The sequence below is a fragment of the Vidua macroura genome, chromosome 29 (assembly GCF_024509145.1).
Source record: "Vidua macroura isolate BioBank_ID:100142 chromosome 29, ASM2450914v1, whole genome shotgun sequence".
Taxonomy (NCBI): domain Eukaryota; kingdom Metazoa; phylum Chordata; class Aves; order Passeriformes; family Viduidae; genus Vidua; species Vidua macroura.
The window spans coordinates 1,928,090-1,947,224 of NC_071599.1; the positions used below are offsets into that span (position 1 = coordinate 1,928,090).

General features: G+C 64.6%; 3 protein-coding genes across 4 annotated transcripts; all 3 read right to left on the reverse strand.

Moving 5' to 3' along the window:
- Positions 1–284: 284 nt before the first annotated feature.
- Positions 285–6,078, reverse strand: RORC (RAR related orphan receptor C). The gene is made up of 10 exons (XM_054000943.1): positions 5,936–6,078; positions 5,538–5,793; positions 5,039–5,180; positions 3,971–4,393; positions 3,245–3,351; positions 3,025–3,157; positions 2,172–2,279; positions 1,990–2,100; positions 1,199–1,308; positions 285–452 (listed from the first exon to the last, which is right to left on the reverse strand). The coding sequence occupies exons 1-10, from the start codon at positions 6,076–6,078 to the stop codon at positions 291–293; spliced, it is 1,695 nt and encodes a 564-aa protein (XP_053856918.1). The 3' UTR covers positions 285–290.
- A 1,279-nt stretch (positions 6,079–7,357) lies between these two features.
- On the reverse strand, positions 7,358–12,891 carry LOC128820290 (basic proline-rich protein-like). Its single transcript, XM_054000944.1, has 6 exons — positions 12,888–12,891; positions 11,900–11,974; positions 11,492–11,626; positions 8,265–8,465; positions 7,538–7,633; positions 7,358–7,437 (listed from the first exon to the last, which is right to left on the reverse strand). Exons 1-6 carry the CDS (start codon positions 12,889–12,891, stop codon positions 7,358–7,360), a joined length of 591 nt encoding a protein of 196 aa, XP_053856919.1.
- On the reverse strand, positions 12,772–19,135 carry S100A10 (S100 calcium binding protein A10). Of its 2 annotated transcripts, none has more exons than XM_054001219.1 (3): positions 18,744–19,135; positions 16,147–16,304; positions 12,772–13,561 (listed from the first exon to the last, which is right to left on the reverse strand). In XM_054001219.1, exons 2-3 carry the CDS (start codon positions 16,276–16,278, stop codon positions 13,400–13,402), a joined length of 294 nt encoding a protein of 97 aa, XP_053857194.1. In that variant the 5' UTR covers positions 16,279–16,304; positions 18,744–19,135; the 3' UTR covers positions 12,772–13,399. The 2 variants fall into 2 exon arrangements, with proteins under 2 accessions (XP_053857194.1, XP_053857193.1); XM_054001218.1 differs by having other exon boundaries at positions 16,147–16,301; positions 18,744–18,825.

Sequence of the window (19,135 nt, forward strand, 5' to 3'; positions counted from 1 at the left end):
TCCCGGTTATCCCGGGGGTCCCGGTGATCCCGGTGATCCCGGTTATCCCGGGGGTCCCGGTAATTCCGGTGATGCCGGGGGTCCCGGTGATCCCGGGGGTCCCGGTGATCCCGGTGATGCCGGGGGTCCCGGTGATCCCGGTTATCCCGGGGGTCCCGGTGATCCCTGTGATCCCGGTTATCCCGGGGGTCCCGGTGATCCCGGTGATGCCGGGGCTCCCGGTGATCCCGATGTCGCGCTCAGCAGGGTCACGGATGGTCTCGGAGGTCCCCGCGGTCCCCGGGTGGCGCTCAGCGGGTCCCCGCGGGGCCATCGGCGGGGTCGGGGGCGAAGAGCTCCCGGTAGAGCGGGGGGAAGGCGGCCGAGACCCCCGCGGGGTGGAGGCGGCGGAAAGCCTGCACCTGCTCCAGGTGCGCCGAGCACAGAGCGCGGAGCCGGCCCGGGGCGGGCAGCTGCGGGGACACGGCTGTGACAGCGCGGGGACACGCGTGGGGACACGGCTGTGACAGCGCGGGGACACACGGGGACACGGCTGTGACAGCGCGGGGACACGCGTGGGGACACGGCTGTGACACCGTGGGGACACACGGGGAGACGGCTGTGACACCGCGGGGACACGCGTGGGGACACGGCTGTGACACCGCGGGGACACGCGTGGGGACACGGCTGTGACACCGTGGGGACACGCGTGGGGACACGGCTGTGACACCGTGGGGACACACATGGACACGGCTGTGACACCGTGGGGACACACGGGGAGACGGCTGTGACACCGTGGGGACACACGGGGACACGGCTGTGACACCGTGGGGACACCCATGGACACGGCTGTGACACCGTGGGGACACACGTGGACACGGCTGTGACAGCGCGGGGACACGCGTGGACACGGCTGTGACACCGCGGGGACACGCGTGGGGACGCGGCTGTGACACCGTGGGGACACGCGTGGGAACACGGCTGTCACCGCGGACACGCGCGGGGGGACACGCGTGACACACGCGCAGGGAACCCCCCGAGCCAGGGTCACCCTCTGCCCCCACAATGTCCCCAAACCCCCGCCCTGACCCCTCCCCATGCCCAAAGACCCCCAGGGACCCCCCCAGACCCCCGCCCCCCTTCCCCTCTGCTCCCCCAGCGGCCCCGTGTCCCACTCGTGTCCCCCCGTGTCCCCGCCCCGGTGTCCCCGTGTCCCCACCCTGGCCAGGAGCCCCTCGCGGCGGGTCCGGCGCAGCAGGAGCCGGAAGGCGACATCCAGATGTCCCTGGAGCCGGGCCACCCGCGGGCGGTCCTGCAGCCACGGCCGGCCTGGGGACACCACGGGCCGTGGGGACACGGACAGGGGCGTGGGGACAGCGACAGGGGCGTGGGGACACGGACAGGGGCGTGGGGACACGGACACGGGTGTGGGGACACGGACAGGGGCGTGGGGACACGGACACGGGTGTGGGGACACGGACAGGGGCGTGGGGACAGCGACAGGGGCGTGGGGACAGCGACAGGAGTGTGGGGACAGGGGCGTGGGGACACGGACACGGGTGTGGGGACAGGGGCAGGGTATGGGGACAGGGACGAAGACGGGGACAGAGCTGGGGGGACACCCTGGGGACACCGTGGGGGACATCCCGGCGGTACCGTGGGGACACCCCGAGCACACCCTGGGGACACCCTGGGGACACCCTGGGGACACCTTGGGGACAGCTCGGGGACACCTTGGGGACACCCCGAGCACACCCTGGGGACAGCTCGGGGACACCTTGGGGACACCCTGGGGACACCTTGGGGACAGCTCGGGGACACCTTGGGGACACCCTGGGGCCACCCCGCCGCCCATCCCGCTTTGGGACAAACCCCGCGGGTTTGGGAGCGCGTGGGGAGGGACACGGGGACACGGGGCGGGGACACGGAGCGGGACAGAGGGTAGGGACTCCGGGGGGACACTGAGCGACACTTGGGGACACTTGGGGACACTTGGGGACAGCGGCTGACCGGCGTTGAGCAGCAGCAGCGCGCTGAGCAGCGCCAGCTCGCTCTCGGAGCAGCGCAGCGCGCTCAGCCCCCGCGCGAAGTCGAAGATGGAAGCGACGAGCTCGGGGCACCCTGGGGACAGCCCGCTGTCACCGCTGTCCCCAAGTGTCCCCGCGCGTCCCCCGCCCGTGTCGCCGCCCTACCCAGCGAGCGGAAGAGCTCGGGCCCGGCCAGTTTGCCCTCGAACAGGACCGTGCCGGTGGCGGCGTCGAAGGCGCGGCACATCCGGAGCAGGACAACCTCCATGGCACCTGTCACCCCCGGGAGGCGACAGCGCTGCTGGCACCGGCGACACCGCCGCCGGCCCGAGGGGATGCGGCGGGACCCCGCGGTGGTGGCCCGGGGCGGTGTCACCTCGCCAGGGAGGATGGAGGGGACTTTGGGGACTGTCCCCTCGCTGGGGGGCTCGTGGTATTGTCACCTCCCCGTGGGACACACGGGACTGTCACCTCGCCAGGGAGGATGGAGGGGACTTTGGGGATTGTCACCTCCCCGTGGGACACACGGGATTGTCACCTCGCCAGGGAGGATGGAGGGGACTTTGGGGATTGTCACCTCCCCGTGGGACACACGGGATTGTCACCTCCTTGTGGGACCTTTGAGATTGTCACTTCCCCATGGGACCACGGGGCTGTCCCCTCCCCAGGGAGGATGGGGTGTCCCCAGGGGATTGTCACCTCCCCGTGGGACCCCTGGGACTGGTCACAAGGGGACAGGGTGGCCCCAGAGCTGGAGACGAGGAGATGGGGTAGCCCTGGGGCTGGGGACAAGGGGACAGAGTGTCCCTGGGTCAAGGACAGCAGGGACAGGGTGTCCCCAGGGCAGGGGACAAAGAGATGAGGCGTACCCAGGACTGGCCCTGTGGCTGAGGACAAGGGGATGGGGTGAGCCCAATGCTGGGGACAAGGGGACACGGTGGCCCTGGGGTGTCCCTGTGAGTGTGCACCGGGGCCGGGGTGGCCCGGGGGTGGTGACAGTGACACGGTGGCCGCGTACCCGCCTTGAGCAGGACGATCTGGTCGTGCTGGCTGAGCTCCAGGAAGCCCCGCAGGCGCTTGGCGAACTCCACCACGCGCTCGATGGCCTCGGTGACGCGGCGGGCACAGCGCTGCCACATCTCCGCCATGGGCTGCGGGACCGGCTGTCACCCCCGCGCCACCCCTGGCGACAGCCGCGCCACCCCTGGGGACAGCCGTGTCCCCTGCCCGGCCCGCACCTGGCTCTGGTAGGCGCAGATCTCCTCGCGGCTGAAGGTGGCCCAGCGGTGGCCCTCAAGGTCCTCGGCGCGGGGGGTGGCACGTGGCACGGTGTGACAGCAGGACACTCTGTGTCAGCAGCTCTGAGGGGACACAGGGGTGGCACGGTGTGACAGCAGGACACAGGGGTGGCACGGTGTGACAGCAGGACACAGGGTCAGCAGCTCTGAGGGGACACAGGGGTGACACGGTGTGACAGCAGGACACAGGGGTGACAGTGTGACAGCAGGACACAGGGGTGGCACGGTGTGACAGCAGGACACAGGGGTGACAGTGTGACAGCAGGACACAGGGGTGACACGGTGTGACAGCAGGACACAGGGGTGACAGTGTGACAGCAGGACACTGGGTCAGCAGCTCTGAGGGGACACAGGGGGTGACACGGTGTGACAGCAGGACACTGGGGTGGCATGGTGTGACAGCAGGACACTGTGTCAGCAGCTCTGAGGGGACAAGCAGGGCTTGGGGACAGGCGTGGGGACAGAGAGGGTGGCTCCGTGTGTGGCCTTGCTGGGTAAGGGGTCACCAGTGTGGAGCATCCAGGGGTGACAGAGCCGGTGCCACCGCCCACGGAGCACCCGCAGGTGACATCCCGAGGTGCCACCACCCCTGCCCGAACAGGTGACGCTGCCACCCCGCAGGTGACGCTGCCACCCCGCAGGTGACAGTCCCCCGGGGCCACTCACCGATCTCCAGGCCCGCGGGTGACTCCGGGACGCCGCCGGCACCGGGGTGAGGGCTCGGCCCTGTCCCCGCTGTCCCCGCTGTCCCCGCGCTGGCCCCGTCCTGTCCCCGCTTTGTCGCCTCCTCCGCGGGCCACGCCCTGCTGGGACAGCCCGCGGGGACAGCGGGGGACAGCGGGGGACAGCGCCCCGCCGGGGGGGGCTCCGGTGGCCCCGGGGCCGCCTGTTCCTGCTCTCGCTTTTCCCCTTTTCCCCATTTTTCCCCCTTTTCCCGGTTTTCCCGCGTTTCCGGCTGTTCCCGGTGTTCCCGGTTTTTTTCCCGGTTTTCCCGGTTTTTTTCCCGCTTTTCCCGCTTTTCCAGCTGTTCCTGCACCTCGGCCTGGAGCCGGTCCCGCTGCTTCTTGGACATGCGGCCGAACTTGACGGCTGCGGGGACAGAGGGGACAGCGGGTGACACCGGAGTGCCACACGCGCGCGGTGTCACCGAGCCGCGACACCGCCCGCGAGCGCCCCGGCCCTTCCCCCCGGCGCCACCTCGGGCTGTCCCCAGGGTGGCGACAGGTGGCGCCGGGGCAGGGGACAGGTGCCCCCAGGTGTCGCCGGGGTGGGGACAAGCGTCCACAGGGGAGGGGGCGGGTGTCCCCAGATGCGGGGACGCCAGGGGGTCCAGATGTCCCCAGGGTCACAGGGCGGTGTCCCCAGGGACAGTCCCCGGTGTCCCCAAGGGGTCCAGCTGTCCCCCAGGGGTTCCAGATGTCCCCAGGGTCACAGGGCGGTGTCCCCAGGGACAGTCCCCGGTGTCCCCAAGGGGTCCAGCTGTCCCCCAGGGGTTCCAGATGTCCCCAGGGTCACAGGGCGGTGTCCCCAGGGACAGTCCCCGGTGTCCCCAAGGGGTTCCAGATGTCCCCAGGGTCACAGGGCGGTGTCCCCAGGGACAGTCCCCGGTGTCCCCAAGGGGTTCCAGATGTCCCCAGGGTCACAGGGCGGTGTCCCCAGGGACAGTCCCCGGTGTCCCCAGGCTGGGTGGCGGCTGTCCCCGCGGTGTCCCCGCGGTGTCCCCGTGTCACGCACCGTCGCGGGACATGCCGAGGCGCAGGCACTTCTGCAGGCGGCAGTGCTGGCAGCGCGTGCGGGTGGCGCGGTCGATGTCGCAGCGCTGCCCGCGGTGACACGCCAGGCTCGGCCCGCGCCGCTCGCTGCGCCGGAAGAAGCCCTGGGGTGGCACCGTGTCACACGTGTCACCAGAGTCACCCGTGTCACACCACGGTACCCCCACAGCAACCCATGGCACCCCCCGTCACACATGTCCTCCTGTCCCCCTGTCCCAATGTCCCCCCCATGTCCCCCTGCTCACCAAGGTCCCCATGTCCCCCCCCATGTCCTCGTGTCCCCGATGTCCCCCATTGTCCCCATATTCCTCCGTGTCCCCATTTCCCCAATGCCCCTTGTCCCCAATGTCCCCATGTCCCCCCTTATCCCCCACATGTCCCCATGTCCTTCCATGTCCCCAAGTCCCCAGTGCTGCCCGTGTCCCCCGTGTCCCCCGTGTCCCCCGTGTCCCCCGTGTCACCTTGCAGCCCTCGCAGGTGATGACCCCATAGTGGACCCCGGAGGATTTGTCCCCGCAGATCTTGCAGGGAATGACCTCGATGTGGGCTGGGGGGACACGGGGACACTGGCACGGGACACTGGCAGGGGACACTGGCACGGTGTCCCTGTCACCAGGCACCCGTGGGACCCGCAGTGCCACCCGTGTCCTCCCCGTGCTCTGCCCAGTTTCAGGTGTCCCCATGGGCTCGTGTGTCACCCGTGGGACCAGGTGCCACCTATGGGACCGGGTGCCACTTATGTCACCAGATGTCACCTGTGGGACCAGGTGTCACCTGTGGACTCCTGTGTCACCCGTGGAACCGAGTGTCACCCCTGGCCTCACGTGTCACCGGTGGGACACGTCCCCTGTGGCCTCACGTGTCACCCACGGCTTCGCGTGTCACCGCACGGTCCCGTGTGGTCACTGCCACCCCCCGTGTCCCCTCCATGCTGACGTCACCGTGGCGCGCACATCCCCCCATGGCTTCCTGTGTCACCTGTGTCACCTGCGTGCCACCCATGGTGTCACTGACACTGACAGTGTCCCTTTTGGTCACAGCTGTGCCCCGTGGGCTCCAGTGCCACCCCTGGGCTGGGGTGTCCCCAATGTCCCCAGAGTCCCCAGAGTCCCCAATGTCCCCGATGTCCCCAATGTCCCCGGTGTCCCCGATGTCCCCAGTGTCCCCAGTGTCCCCTGTCACCTTGTGCTGGTGCTGCCGGAGCCACAAAGCCACAACTGGGACACGGCCCCGGGACAGGAAACGCGCGGGGCCCAGTACGGAACTGGGAGCTCCCAGTATGGCCCCAGTACAGCCCCAGTAGGGAACTGGGGAGATCCCAGTACGGCCCCAGTACAGCCCCAGTAGGGAACTGGGGAGATCCCAGTATGGCCCCAGTACAGCCCCAGTATGGCACTGGGGACATCCCAGTATGGCCCCAGTACAGCCCCAGTACAGAACTGGGAGCTCCCAGTACGGCCCTGACACTCGTGCCCCGCCTTGCACACTCCTGTGCCCCCTCACACCCCTGGCACATGTGACACACCTGGACACGTGTGACAGCGCTGCCACACACATGTGACACCTGGACAGATGTGACACCTGGACATGTGTGACACCTGGACACGTGTGACAGCCCCAGACACGCGTGACACACCTGGACATGTATGACAGCCCTGCCACACGCCTGTGTGACACCCGGACACGTGTGCCAGCCCTGCCACACACGTGTGACACCCGGACACGTGTGACACCCGGACACGTGTGCCAGCCCTGCCACACACGTGTGACACCCTGTCGGACACGTGTGCCAGCCCTGCCACACACGTGTGACACCCTGTCGGACACGTGTGACAGCCCCGCTCCCTCCCCCCGCCCCGTTTTCCTCCTGCCCCAGTTTTTGGGGCCGGCGCCGCCCGCGCATCCGGCCCGGGGGGGGCTGGGGGGCACCGGGGGCACCGGGGGGCACCGGGGGCACCGAGAGGCACCGACACCCCCGGGGGGACCCCGGGTTTGGGGGCGCTGGGTCAGCCCCGCGCCCCGAATTACTCAGCCCGTGCCGGGAAGCGCCGCGGCGGGGCCGCTCCTGCCGGGAACCGGCGGGCAGAGGGCACCGGGGGCACCGGGGAACTGGGAGAACTGGGGGCGCTGGGACACCCACAAAACCGGGGGGTACCGGGGAAACTGAGGCAAGCACCGCGTTATGGGGAACTGGGAGGACTGGGGGCACCGGGGGCACCGGGGAACGGCGTGCACCGGGGAACTGGGAGAAATGGGGGCACCGGGGGCCGTTGAGGCCCCATCACGCCGGGGGGCACCGGGGCACTCCCGAACCCGGGGGGTACCGGGGGTACCGGGAGAACCGGGGGCACCCCAACGCGTCTGGGGGCACCGGGGACAGCGGGGGCACGGACAAAACCGGGGAGCACCGGGGAACCGGCGGTACCGGGAGCACCGGGGACACCGCAGCACCCGGCGGTACCGGAGGCACCGGGGAAATCCGGGGCACCGGGAAACACCGGCGGCACCGGGGGCTGCCGGTAAGGCGGGCATCTCAGTCCCACCGGCACCCGCCGCACTGGAAACGGGGGATACTGGGGATACTGGGGGCACTGGGGATACTGGGAGCACTGGGAGCACTGGGAGCACTGGCGGTGCCGGTAACCCCCGCCCGTGCCCGGTGTCTCCTCCCGGCACCGGCGGCACCAGTAACGGACTGGGACAGACCAGTAACGGACTGGGACAGACCGGGACACACCAGTAACAGACTGGGACACACCAGTAACAAACTGGGACAAACTGGGACACTGGGACACACCAGTAACGGAGTGGGACAAACTGGGACACACCATTAACAAACTGGGACAAACTGGGACACACCAGTAACGGACTGGGACAAACTGGGACACACCAGTAACAGACTGGGACCAACCCTCACCAGTTTCCACCATCCCCATCCCCCAGTCCCCCCCAGTCCCCCCCAGTCCCCCCAGTCCCCCCAGTCCCCCCAGTCCCCCCCAGTCCCCCCAGTCCCACCGCCCCGGGCACTGTCACCCCCCGTCCCCCCAACCCGCGGGGACCCCCCAGGACCGCCCCGGGCACCGCGACACGGGGGGACAGCGGGGACAGGGAGGGGACAATGGGGACACCGAGGGGACAATGGGGACAGGGAGGGGACACGGAGGGGACAATGGGGACAATGGGGACACTGAGGGTCCCCAGCCGCCAGGGCCCCCGGCCCCCGTTCCCCGGGGGTTGGGGGTGGCGCGGGGCCACCTGCGCGTCCCCGCCGTTGTCACCGCGGGGTCCCCCCGGGTCCCCCCCCGGCGCCGCCGCCACATCAAAGGGAGGGACCCGCAGGTGCGCGGGGGGCGGGGGGGGGACAGCGACACGCGGGGACACGGCTGGGGCTGGGACACGCGTGTGGGAGTGTGACACACGCGTGTGGGAGTGTGACACACGTGTGACAGCCTGGGACACGTGTGTGGGAGTGTGACACACGTGTGTGGGAGTGTGACACACGTGTGACAGCCTGGGACACGTGTGTGGGAGTGTGACACACGTGTGTGGGAGTGTGACACACGTGTGACAGCCTGGGACACGCGTGTGGGAGTGTGACACACGTGTGACAGCCTGGGACACACGTGTGACACCTGACACACGTGTGTGGGACTGTGACACGCGTGTGGGACTGTGACACACGTGTGGGAGTGTGACACGCATGTGGGAGTGTGACACACGCGTGTGGGAGTGTGACACACGTGTGACAGCCTGGGACACGCGTGTGACACCTGACACGCGTGTGGGATGTGTGACACACATGTGACACCTGACACACGTGTGTGGGACGTGTGTGACATGAGTGTGACCCCTGAAACGCGCGAGTGCAGCTCACGACAACCGCGTGCAGCTGTGACACACCCGTGTGCCCCGTGACACACGTGTGACACACCTGTGCACATGTGACACGCCCGTGTGCCCCGTGACACACCTGTGCAGCCTGTGACACACTCACGTGCCCCGTGGCACACCTGTGACACGTGTGTGAGCCCTGTGACACACCTGTGCATGCTGTAACATGCGTGTGCACCCTGGAACATGCATGTACACCCTGTGACACGCCCGCGTGCCCCGTGGCACACCCGTGACACGTGTGTGAGCCCGTGACACACCCGTACACACTGACACACACGCGTGTGAGCTCATGACACACCCGTGTGCCCCGTGACACACCTGTACAGCCTCTGACACACTCACGTGCCCCGTGGCACACCTGTGACACGTGTGTGAGCCCGTGACACGCCCGCGTGCCCCGTGGCACACCCGCACACCCCAAATCACGCCGGCGCAGCCCCCACCGCCCCGGCCCCTCTCACACGCGCGTGCCCCCGGCCCCCGCACACCCCTGCGGGCTCGCCCCGCCTTGCACGCCCACTCCCACCCCCTCTTGCACACCCGCCCCCAGCCCTTCGCACCCCCCTCACCCCGCTCCTTGCACACTCACCCCGCTCCCCCCCGTCCCTTGCACACCCACCCGCCCCCCCTTGCACGCTCACGCTCCCCCCCCCCGCCCTTGCACACGCGCGTGCCCCGCACCTCTCATGGCTCCGGGTCCCTCCAGCCCCGGCCCGGGCGGGGCCCTTTAAGGTCTCGGGGCTCCCCCCCCCCCCCAAAAAAATTTCCCCGCCCCTCCCCCTCTCCCCAATGTCCCCGCCCCTCCCCCCCCCCCCCCAAAAAAAAAAAAAAAAAGAAAAAAACCAAAAAAAAAAGAAAAAAACCGCGGGAAATTTCCGAATTTCCCCGCAGGGAAACTGAGGCACGAAGGGGTTGGGTGCTCGGGGGGGGGGACTCCAAATCCACCCGGAGCCCCCCAAAATGGGGAGGGGGTGGGGGAGGGGCGGGACCCCCCCCCCCCCCCCGGGAAATGGGGGAGGGGCTGGAGCGTCCCGAAATTGGGGGGGGGGGGGGGGAGGGAACCCCAATTTTGCAACGGGAGCGGTTTTGGGGTGCGGAGACCCCCGACCCCTCCCGGGCTCAGTTTTGGGGTGCGGGGACCCCCCCCCAAATGGGGTCAGTTTTGGGGTGCAGCGATGGGACCCCCGGCCCCCTGCTGCGCTCAGTTTTGGGGTCCCCCGGACCCCTCAAAGTTCCCAATTTGGGGTAAAGACCCCACAATTCTCATTTTTGGGGTACAGGGACCTCCTCGAACCCCCAAAGATCCAAATTTTGGGGGTGCAGAGACCCCAAATTTCCCGGGTTTGGGTGCAGGGACCCCGAAGTTCCCAATTTTGGGGTGCAGGGACCCCTGAGTCCCCCTTGGGCTCAACTTTGGGGTCGGGGACCCCCAAAAGTGCCCAGTTTGGGGTGCAGGGACCCCAAATTTCCCATTTTTGGGGTGCGGGGACCCCAAACTGTCAAATTTTGGGGTGCAGGGACACCCCGACCCCCCAAATTTCCATATTTGGGGTGCAGGGACCCCAAATTTCCCATTTTTGGGGTGCGGGGACCCCAAACTGTCAAATTTTGGGGTGCAGGGACACCCCGACCCCCCGAAATTTCCATTTTTGGGGTACGGGGACCCCCAAACGTGCCCAGTTTGGGGTGCAGGGACCCCAGATTTCCATTTTTGGGGTGTCCCCCCTTGCCCGGTGTCCCCGTGGCCCCGCGGTGGCAGCGGGGGGGTCACGGGGGTCCCACCCCGACCCCCCCCCGGACCCCAAAGTGACACGAGGGACACGAGGGGGGTGACGGGCACGGGGACAGCCCTGGGGACACTTGGGGGGACACGGGGGTGGCTCGGGGGGGCACGGTGGGGACATGAGGGGGACTTGGGGACAGCCAGGGATGGTTGAAGGAGACTCAGGTGGCACTGGGGGACAGGGAGGTCACCCAGGGTGGCACAGGTGGCACAGGTGGCACAGTGACACAGGCCACACAGGTGACATAGGGATGGTGACACAGGTGACAATTGGTGACACAGGTGAAACAGGTGACACAGGTGACAATTGGTGACAATTGGTGACAAAGGGACAGTGACACAGGTGACACAGGTGACAATTGGTGACAATTGGTGACAATTGGTGACACAGTGACAGTGACACAGGGACAGTGACACAGGGACGGTGACACAGGGACAGTGACACAGTGACAGTGACACAGGTGACACAGGGATGGTGACACAGGTGACACAGGTGACAATTGGTGACAATTGGTGACACAGGGACGGTGACACAGGTCACACAGGTGACAGTGACAGTGACACAGGTCACACAGGTCACACAGTGACACAGGGACAGTGACACAGGTCACACAGGTCACACAGTGACACAGGGATGGTGACACAGGTGACACAGGTGACAATTGGTGACAATTGGTGACACAGTGACAGTGACACAGTGACACAGGTGACACAGGGACAGGGTGGCCGCGATGTCACCGGTGCCACCCGCGGGGGACGCGGGCGGTGGTGACGTCACCGGTGTGTCACACTGCTTGGTGACAGTGCCGGTGACGTCACACGGGGACGATGACGTCACCGCTGGTGTCGCACCCGGAGCGTGGGATGTCACACCTGTTTGATGACGTCAGTTGTGACGTCACACGCGGTCGGTGACATCACACCGACAGACAAGGCCGCTGCTGACGTCACTGTGGTCACTGCTGATGTCACACCCGCCGCTGACGTCACCACCAGTGCCACACCAGCCCCCGCCACACTGCCCGTGACGTCACGCGTCCGCCCCGCCCCCAGGCGATGTCACCGCGTCACCCCCGAGTCCCTGCCCCCCCCGTGTCCCCTCCCTGCCCCCCCCGTGTCCCCCCCCGTGTCCCCTCCCTGCCCGACCCGCGCGCGCCGCGACCCCGCCCACCACCGTGACGTCACGGCGCCTCCGGGTTTCCCCGCTTCCGGGGGCGGGGCCTGAGGGACCGGAAGGGAACCCTGTGGAACCCTGCGGGGACCCCACAGAGACCCCACAAAGATCCTATAGAGATCCTATGGAACCCCACAGAGATCCCATAGAGATCCTATGGAACCCCATAGAGATCCTATCGAACCCCACAGAGACCCCACAGAGGCCCCACAGAGACCCCACAGAGACCCCATAGAGACCCCATAGGGATCCCATAGAGACCCCACAGAGACCCCACAGAGACCCCACAGAGGCCCCATAGAGACCCCACAGAGAGAGACCCTACAGAGACCCCATAGAGACCTACAGAGACCCCATAGGGATCCTACAGGAACCCTATAGAGACCCCACAAAGACCCTGTGGAACCCCACAGAGACCCTATAGGGATCCTGTAGAGACCCCATGGAAGCCCACAGAGACCCCACAGAGACCCTACAGAGACCCTATAGGGATCCTATAGAAACCCTATACAGGTCCTACAGAGACGCTATGGAACCCTATAGAGACCCCACATAGATCCTACAGGGATCCTATAGAGACCCTATAGGGATCCTGTAGAGACCTCATGGAAGCCCACAGAGACCCCATAGAGACCCTACAGAGACCCTATAGGGATCCTATAGAGACCCCACAGAGACCCTATGGAACCCCGTGGACCCCATTGTCACCCCCCACGCCGCCCCCACAGCCCCAAACCGCCCCGAGTGTCCCCAGAGGGACCCCAAGGGGACCCCAAAAAGAGAGGAACCCCAAAATGACCCCAAAGTGACCCCAAAAGAACCCCAAGATCACAGAGCGCCCCTGTTCATACAAAACCCCTTTATTGGGGGGTCGGGGCAGCACCCCAGGGTGGGGGGCACCCCTGGGGGGAGGGGGGGACACTGAAGGGTCCCAGCAGGACCGGGGGGGGCTGGGGGCACCCATGGGTGGGGGGGGTCTCAATCCCTCCCTGGGGGGGGTCATCACCCCTTTGGGGGGCAGGACCCCAAAGCGGGGTCAGGGAACACTTTTAGGGTCAAGGGAGGACCCAAGGCGGGTTTGGGGTGACACCCCAAGGTGGGTGGGGGGCACCCATGGGTGGGGGGGTCTGAATCCCCCTGGGGGGGGGGGTCTCAGCTTCTAATGGGGGGGTCAGGACCCCCAGGTGGGATCAGGACCCCAAAGCGGGATCGAGGCACACATTTAGGGCTGGGACAGGACCCAAGCTGAGTTTGGGGTGACACCCCAAGGTGGGTGGGGGGCACCCATGGGTGGGGGGCTCAATCCCCCCGGGGGGGGGGGGGGTCTCAGCCCCTCAGGAGGGTTCAGAACCTTCAGGGGGGGTCAGGACCCCAAAGGGGGATCAGGGCACACATTTAGGGCTGGGACAGGACCCAAGGCGGGTTTGGGGTGGCACCCCAAGGTGGGCGGGGGGCACCCATGGGTGGGGGGCTCAGCGGCGGCCGCGCTGCTTCATGTGCTGCACGAAGTAGTCGTTGCAGGCGATGGTCAGCCCGGCCACCAGCGAGAAGAAGCCCTGGAAGCCAACGCGGCCATCGCGGCTCTGCTCCACGTCCCGCAGGATCCGCTCCAGGGCCTGGGGGTCCCGCTGGTTCTGGGGGAACGGGGAAAAAGGGTCAGATCCTAAATGGGAACGGGGTCAGACCCTAAATGGGAATGGGGTCAGACCCTAAATGGGAACAGGGTCAGATCCTAAATGGGAACAGGGTCAGACCATAATGGGAACGGGGTCAGATCCTAAATGGGAACGGGGTCAGATCCCAAATGGGAACAGGGTCAGACCCTAAATGGGAACAGGGTCCCGCAGGATCCGCTCCAGGGCGTGGGGGTCCCACTGGTTCTGGGGGAACGGGAACGGGGTCAGACCATAATGGGAACGGGGTCAGGCCCTAAATGGGAATGGGGTCCTGCAGGATCCGCTCCAGGGCCTGGGGGTCCCGCTGGTTCTGGGGGAACGGGGAAAAAGGGTCAGATCCTAAATGGGAACGGGGTCAGACCCTAAATGGGGACGGGGTGAGATCCTAAATGGGAATGGGGTCAGATCCCACATGGGAACGGGGTCAGACCCTAAATGGGAACGGGGTCAGACCCTAAATGGGAATGGGGTCAGATCCTAAATGGGAACAGGGTCAGGCCCTAAATGGGAACAGGGTCAGGCCCTAAATGGGAACGGGGTCCCGCAGGATCCGCTCCAGGGCCTGGGGGTCCCGCTGGTTCTGGGGGAACGGGAACGGGGTCAGACCATAATGGGAACGGGGTCAGACCCTAAATGGGAATGGGGTGAGATCCTAAATGGGAATGGGGTGAGATCCTAATTGGGAATGGGGTCAGACCCTAAATGGGAATGGGGTCAGATCCTAAATGGGAACAGGGTCAGACCCTAAATGGGAACAGGGTCAGACCCTAAATGGGAACAGGGTCAGACCCTAAATGGGAACGGGGTCAGACCCTAAATGGGAATGGGGTCAGATCCTAAATGGGAACAGGGTCAGACCCTAAATGGGAACAGGGTCAGATCCTAAATGGGAACGGGGTCAGACCCTAAATGGGAACACGGTCAGATCCCACATGGGAATGGGGTCAGACCCTAAATGGGAATGGGGTCAGATCCTAAATGGGAACAGGGTCCCACAGGATCCGCTCCAGGGCGTGGGGGTCCCGCTGGTTCTGGGGGAACAGGAACGGGGTCAGATCCCAAATGGGAACGGGGTCAGACCCTAAATGGGAACAGGGTCAGACCCTAAATGGGAACAGGGTCAGACCCTAAATGGGAACGGGGTCAGACCCTAAATGGGAATGGGGTCAGATCCTAAATGGGAACAGGGTCAGACCCTAAATGGGAACAGGGTCAGATCCTAAATGGGAACGGGGTCAGACCCTAAATGGGAACACGGTCAGATCCCACATGGGAATGGGGTCAGACCCTAAATGGGAATGGGGTCAGATCCTAAATGGGAACAGGGTCCCACAGGATCCGCTCCAGGGCGTGGGGGTCCCGCTGGTTCTGGGGGAACAGGAACGGGGTCAGATCCCAAATGGGAACGGGGTCAGACCCTAAATGAGAATGGGGTCAGATCCTAAATGGGAATGGGGTCAGATCCTAAATGGGAACGGGGTGAGATCCTAAATGGGAACAGGGTCAGACCCTAAATGGGAACAGGGTCAGACCCTAAATGGGAATGGGCTCAAATCCTAAATGGGAACAGGGTCAGATCCCACATGGGAACGGGGTCAGATCCTAAATGGGAATGGGGTCAGACCCTAAATGGGAACGGGGTCGGTCCCTCAGGATCTGATCCAGGTCATTGGGGTCCTGCTGGTTCTGGTAGAAAAATGGGTGAAAAACGGGGAAAAACGGGGGAAAATGGGGGAAAATGGGGGGAAAGAGTCAGATCCTAAATGGGAACAGGGTCAGATCCCACACTGCTCCACATCCCACAGGATCTGATCCCAGGGTTTTATGGAATCGAGTCCCAGCATTTATGGGATCCAATCCCAGGGTCCTATAGGGTTTGATGCCACGGTTTATGGGATCCCATCCCAAGGTTTATGGGGTCTGATCCCGGTGTTCTCTAGCTCCCCCTGAGCTCCCCCTGTTCCATCCCATCGATGCCATCCCACAGATCCCATCTTATGGATCCCATCCCATGGATCCCATCCCATGGCTCACACAGATCCCATCCCACTGATCCCATCCGATGGATCCCATAGATGACATCCCATGGACCCCATCCCACAGATCCCATAGACCCCATCCCATGGATCCCACCTCATGGATCCCATAGGTCCCACCCCATAGATCCCATCCCACTGATCCCATCCCATGGATCGCATAGGTCCCACCCCATAGATCCCATCCCATGGATCCCATCCCATGGATCCCATAGATCCCATCCCATAGATCCCACCCCATGGATCCCATCCCATGGATCCCATAGATGACATCCCATGGACCCCATCCCACAGATCCCATAGATCCCATCCCATAGATCCCATCCCATGGATCCCATAGACCCCATCCCATGGATCCCATCCCACTGATCCCATCCCATGGATCCCATAGATCCCACCCCACTGATCCCACCCCATAGATCCCATCCCATGGATCCCACCCCATAGATCCCATCCCACGGATCCCACCCCATCCCACGGCCCCCGGGCCCCCCGTGCCGTGCCCACCTCCAGGAACCCCGGGAACTCCTTGTCCATGAGCGCCCTGAGGTCCTCCTTGGCCAGGTGCTCCTTGTCCCCCGCGTACTTGTGGAAGGTGAACATCAGCGTCTCCATGGCGTGCTCCAGCTGCGACGGCATCCTGCGGGGGGGCTGCCAAAATCCTGCTGGGAACCCGAAAAACCCCATGAAAACATCCATGGAAAACCCGAAAACATCCATGGGAAACCAAAAATTCCCATGGGAACCCAAAAATCCTCATGGGAAACCAAAAATTCCCATGGGAAACCAAAAAACATCCATGGGAAACCAAAAATCCCCATGGGAAACCAAAAAACATCCATGGGAAACCAAAAATTCCCATGGGAAACCCGAAAATCCCAATTGGAAACCTGAAAATCCCCATGGGAACCCAAAATTCCTCATGGGAAACCAAAAATGCCAATGGGAAACCTGAAAATCCTCAAGGGAAACCAAAAATCCTCATGGGAACACAAAAAATCCTAATGGGAAACCAAAAATCCCAATGGGAAACCAAAAAACCCCATGGGAAACCAAAAATCCCCATGGGAAACCCGAACACATCCATGGGAAACCCAAAAATCGTCATGGGAAACCAAAAATCCCCATGGGAAACCAAAAATCCTCATGGGAAACCAAAAATTCCCATGGGAAACCCGAAAATCCCAATGGGAAACCAAAAATCCTCATGGGAAACCAAAAATCCTCATGGGAACCCAAAAATCCCAATGGGAAACCAAAAATCCCGACAGGAACTTCAAAAATCCTAATAGGAAACCCAAATTCCCCCTGGACCCCCCAAAAATTCCCTCCTGGGACCCCAAAATTCCTCCCTGAGCCCCCCAAAATGCCTCCAGGACGCCCCAAAATTCCTTCCAGGACCCCAAAATCCCTCCAGGATGCGCCAAAATCCCTCCTGGGACCCCCAAATCCCTCCAGGATGCCCCAAAATCCCTCCAGGACCCCAAAATCCCTCCAGGACATCCCCGAAATTCCTTCCTGGACCCACTCAAATTCCGTTCTGGGACCCCAAAATTCTCCCTGAGCCCCCCAAAATCCCTCCTGGGACCCCAAAATCCCTTCTGGGACCCCAAAATCCCTCCAGGACGCCCCAAAATCCCTCCTGGGACCCCCAAATCCCTCCAGGACGCCCCCAAATCCCTTCTGGGACCCCAAAATGCCTCCAGGACCTCCCCAAAATTCCTTCCTGGACCCACTCAAATTCCATCCTGGGACCCCAAAATTCTCCCTGAGCCCCCCAAAATTCCTCCTGGGACCCTAAAGTCCCTCCTGGGACCCCCAAAATCCCTCCAGGACCCCCCAAAATCCGCCCCCCCCCCCCGCTCTCCCAGCGCCGCGGATTTTCCAGGAATGTCCGGGAATGCTCCGGGCGTGACTCAGCGCGGGGGGGACACGAGGGGGACACGTCCCGAGGGTGTGGCCGCTGTCCCCCCCCCCCCTTTGGGGACACCCCGGTGACTCACGGGGGGGGCGGACCCGCAGCCCCTCCCCCAGGGAGGGACCCGCCTCAGTTTACCCCCTCCCCCCCCCAAAAAAAACCCCAAAACCTAAAAAGAGGAATTCCCCCCCCCCCTTAAAAGTGACCCCCGGAAAAAGTGGAAGAATTGAAAAAAAACGGGAACCGCCCCAAAAAGGAGGAATCCCCCCCAAAAAAAGGAGGAATCACCCCCAAAAAGGAGGAATCCCCTCAAAAAGGGGGAATCCCCCCCTTAAAAGGAGAATCCCAAAAAAGGGGATTTTTCGAAAAAAAAAAAAGGAGGAATACTCCCAAAATGAACCCTCCCAAAAAGGGGGAACCGCCCCCAAAAGTGACCCCCCCAGAGAATGGGGGACCCACCCCAAAAAAGGGGAACCGCCCTAAAAAGGAGGAATCCCCCCCCCAAAAGTGATTTCAAGAAAAGGGGAACCACCCCAAGAAGGGGGAACCCCCAAAAGTGAACTCCCCTAAAGGGTGGGACCCCCCCAAAAAGGGGGTTTGGGGATGGAGACCCCCAAAAGTGGGGGACAGGGATGGGGTCCCCCGAAGTGATGCTTAAAATTCTCCCCCAAAATCGGAGCGCGGGACCCCAAATTTGGGGACAGGATTGATCCCCCCCCCCCCCAAATGGGGTTTGGGGGGATGGAGCCCCCCAAAAACGGACACCGGGATGGGGCCCCCCGGTACCGGGGAAGGGCGGGGACCCCAAAGCTGGATTTGGGGATGGGGCTCCTCCTTTTTGGGGTGCAGGACTGATCCCCCCAGAACAGAATGACCCTCCGTTACCGGCGCTGGGCGGGGGACCCCAAAAACGGGACTTAGGGCTGGGGTTCCCCATTTTTGGGGGTGCGGGACCGACTTCCCGTTACCGGGACCGGGCAGGGGACCCCAAACGGGGATTTAGACCCCAAAGCGAGATTTAGGGCTGGGGTTCCCCATTTTTGGGGTGCGGGACCGATCCCCCGTTCCCGTTACCGGGTGGGGGATCCCAAAGTGGGATTTAAGGATGGGGGTCCCCATTTTGGGGTGCGGGAGCGACCCCCCGTTCCCGTTCCCGTTCCCGGGCGGGGGTGCCGCGCTCACTCACCGTGCGGGGCTCGGTGCCGGTGCTCGGTGCTCGGTGCGCCGCGGGCAGTGGCGGGGCGCGGTCCGGCCCGGGATAGGCACGGCGGGGGCGGGCCGGGCCGGGGGGCGCGGGGGGGGCACCGTGACTCACCGGGACCGCCCGGACACCGCGCCCCGCCCCGGGCCTGTCCCCTCAGCGCCACCCGGGACAGCGGGGACACCCCCGGGACAGCGGGGATCAGCCGGGACCCCCCTCCCCGGGATAGAGGGGAGACCCCTCCCCGGTTCTGTTCCGGGATCCCCGGACACCGGGGACTCTCCCCGAGGTGCCCACCGGGGACCACTCCCGGTTCTATCCCGGGACAGCGGGGACCAGCCGGGAAGCGCCGCTCTGACCCGGGATAACCCCCCCCC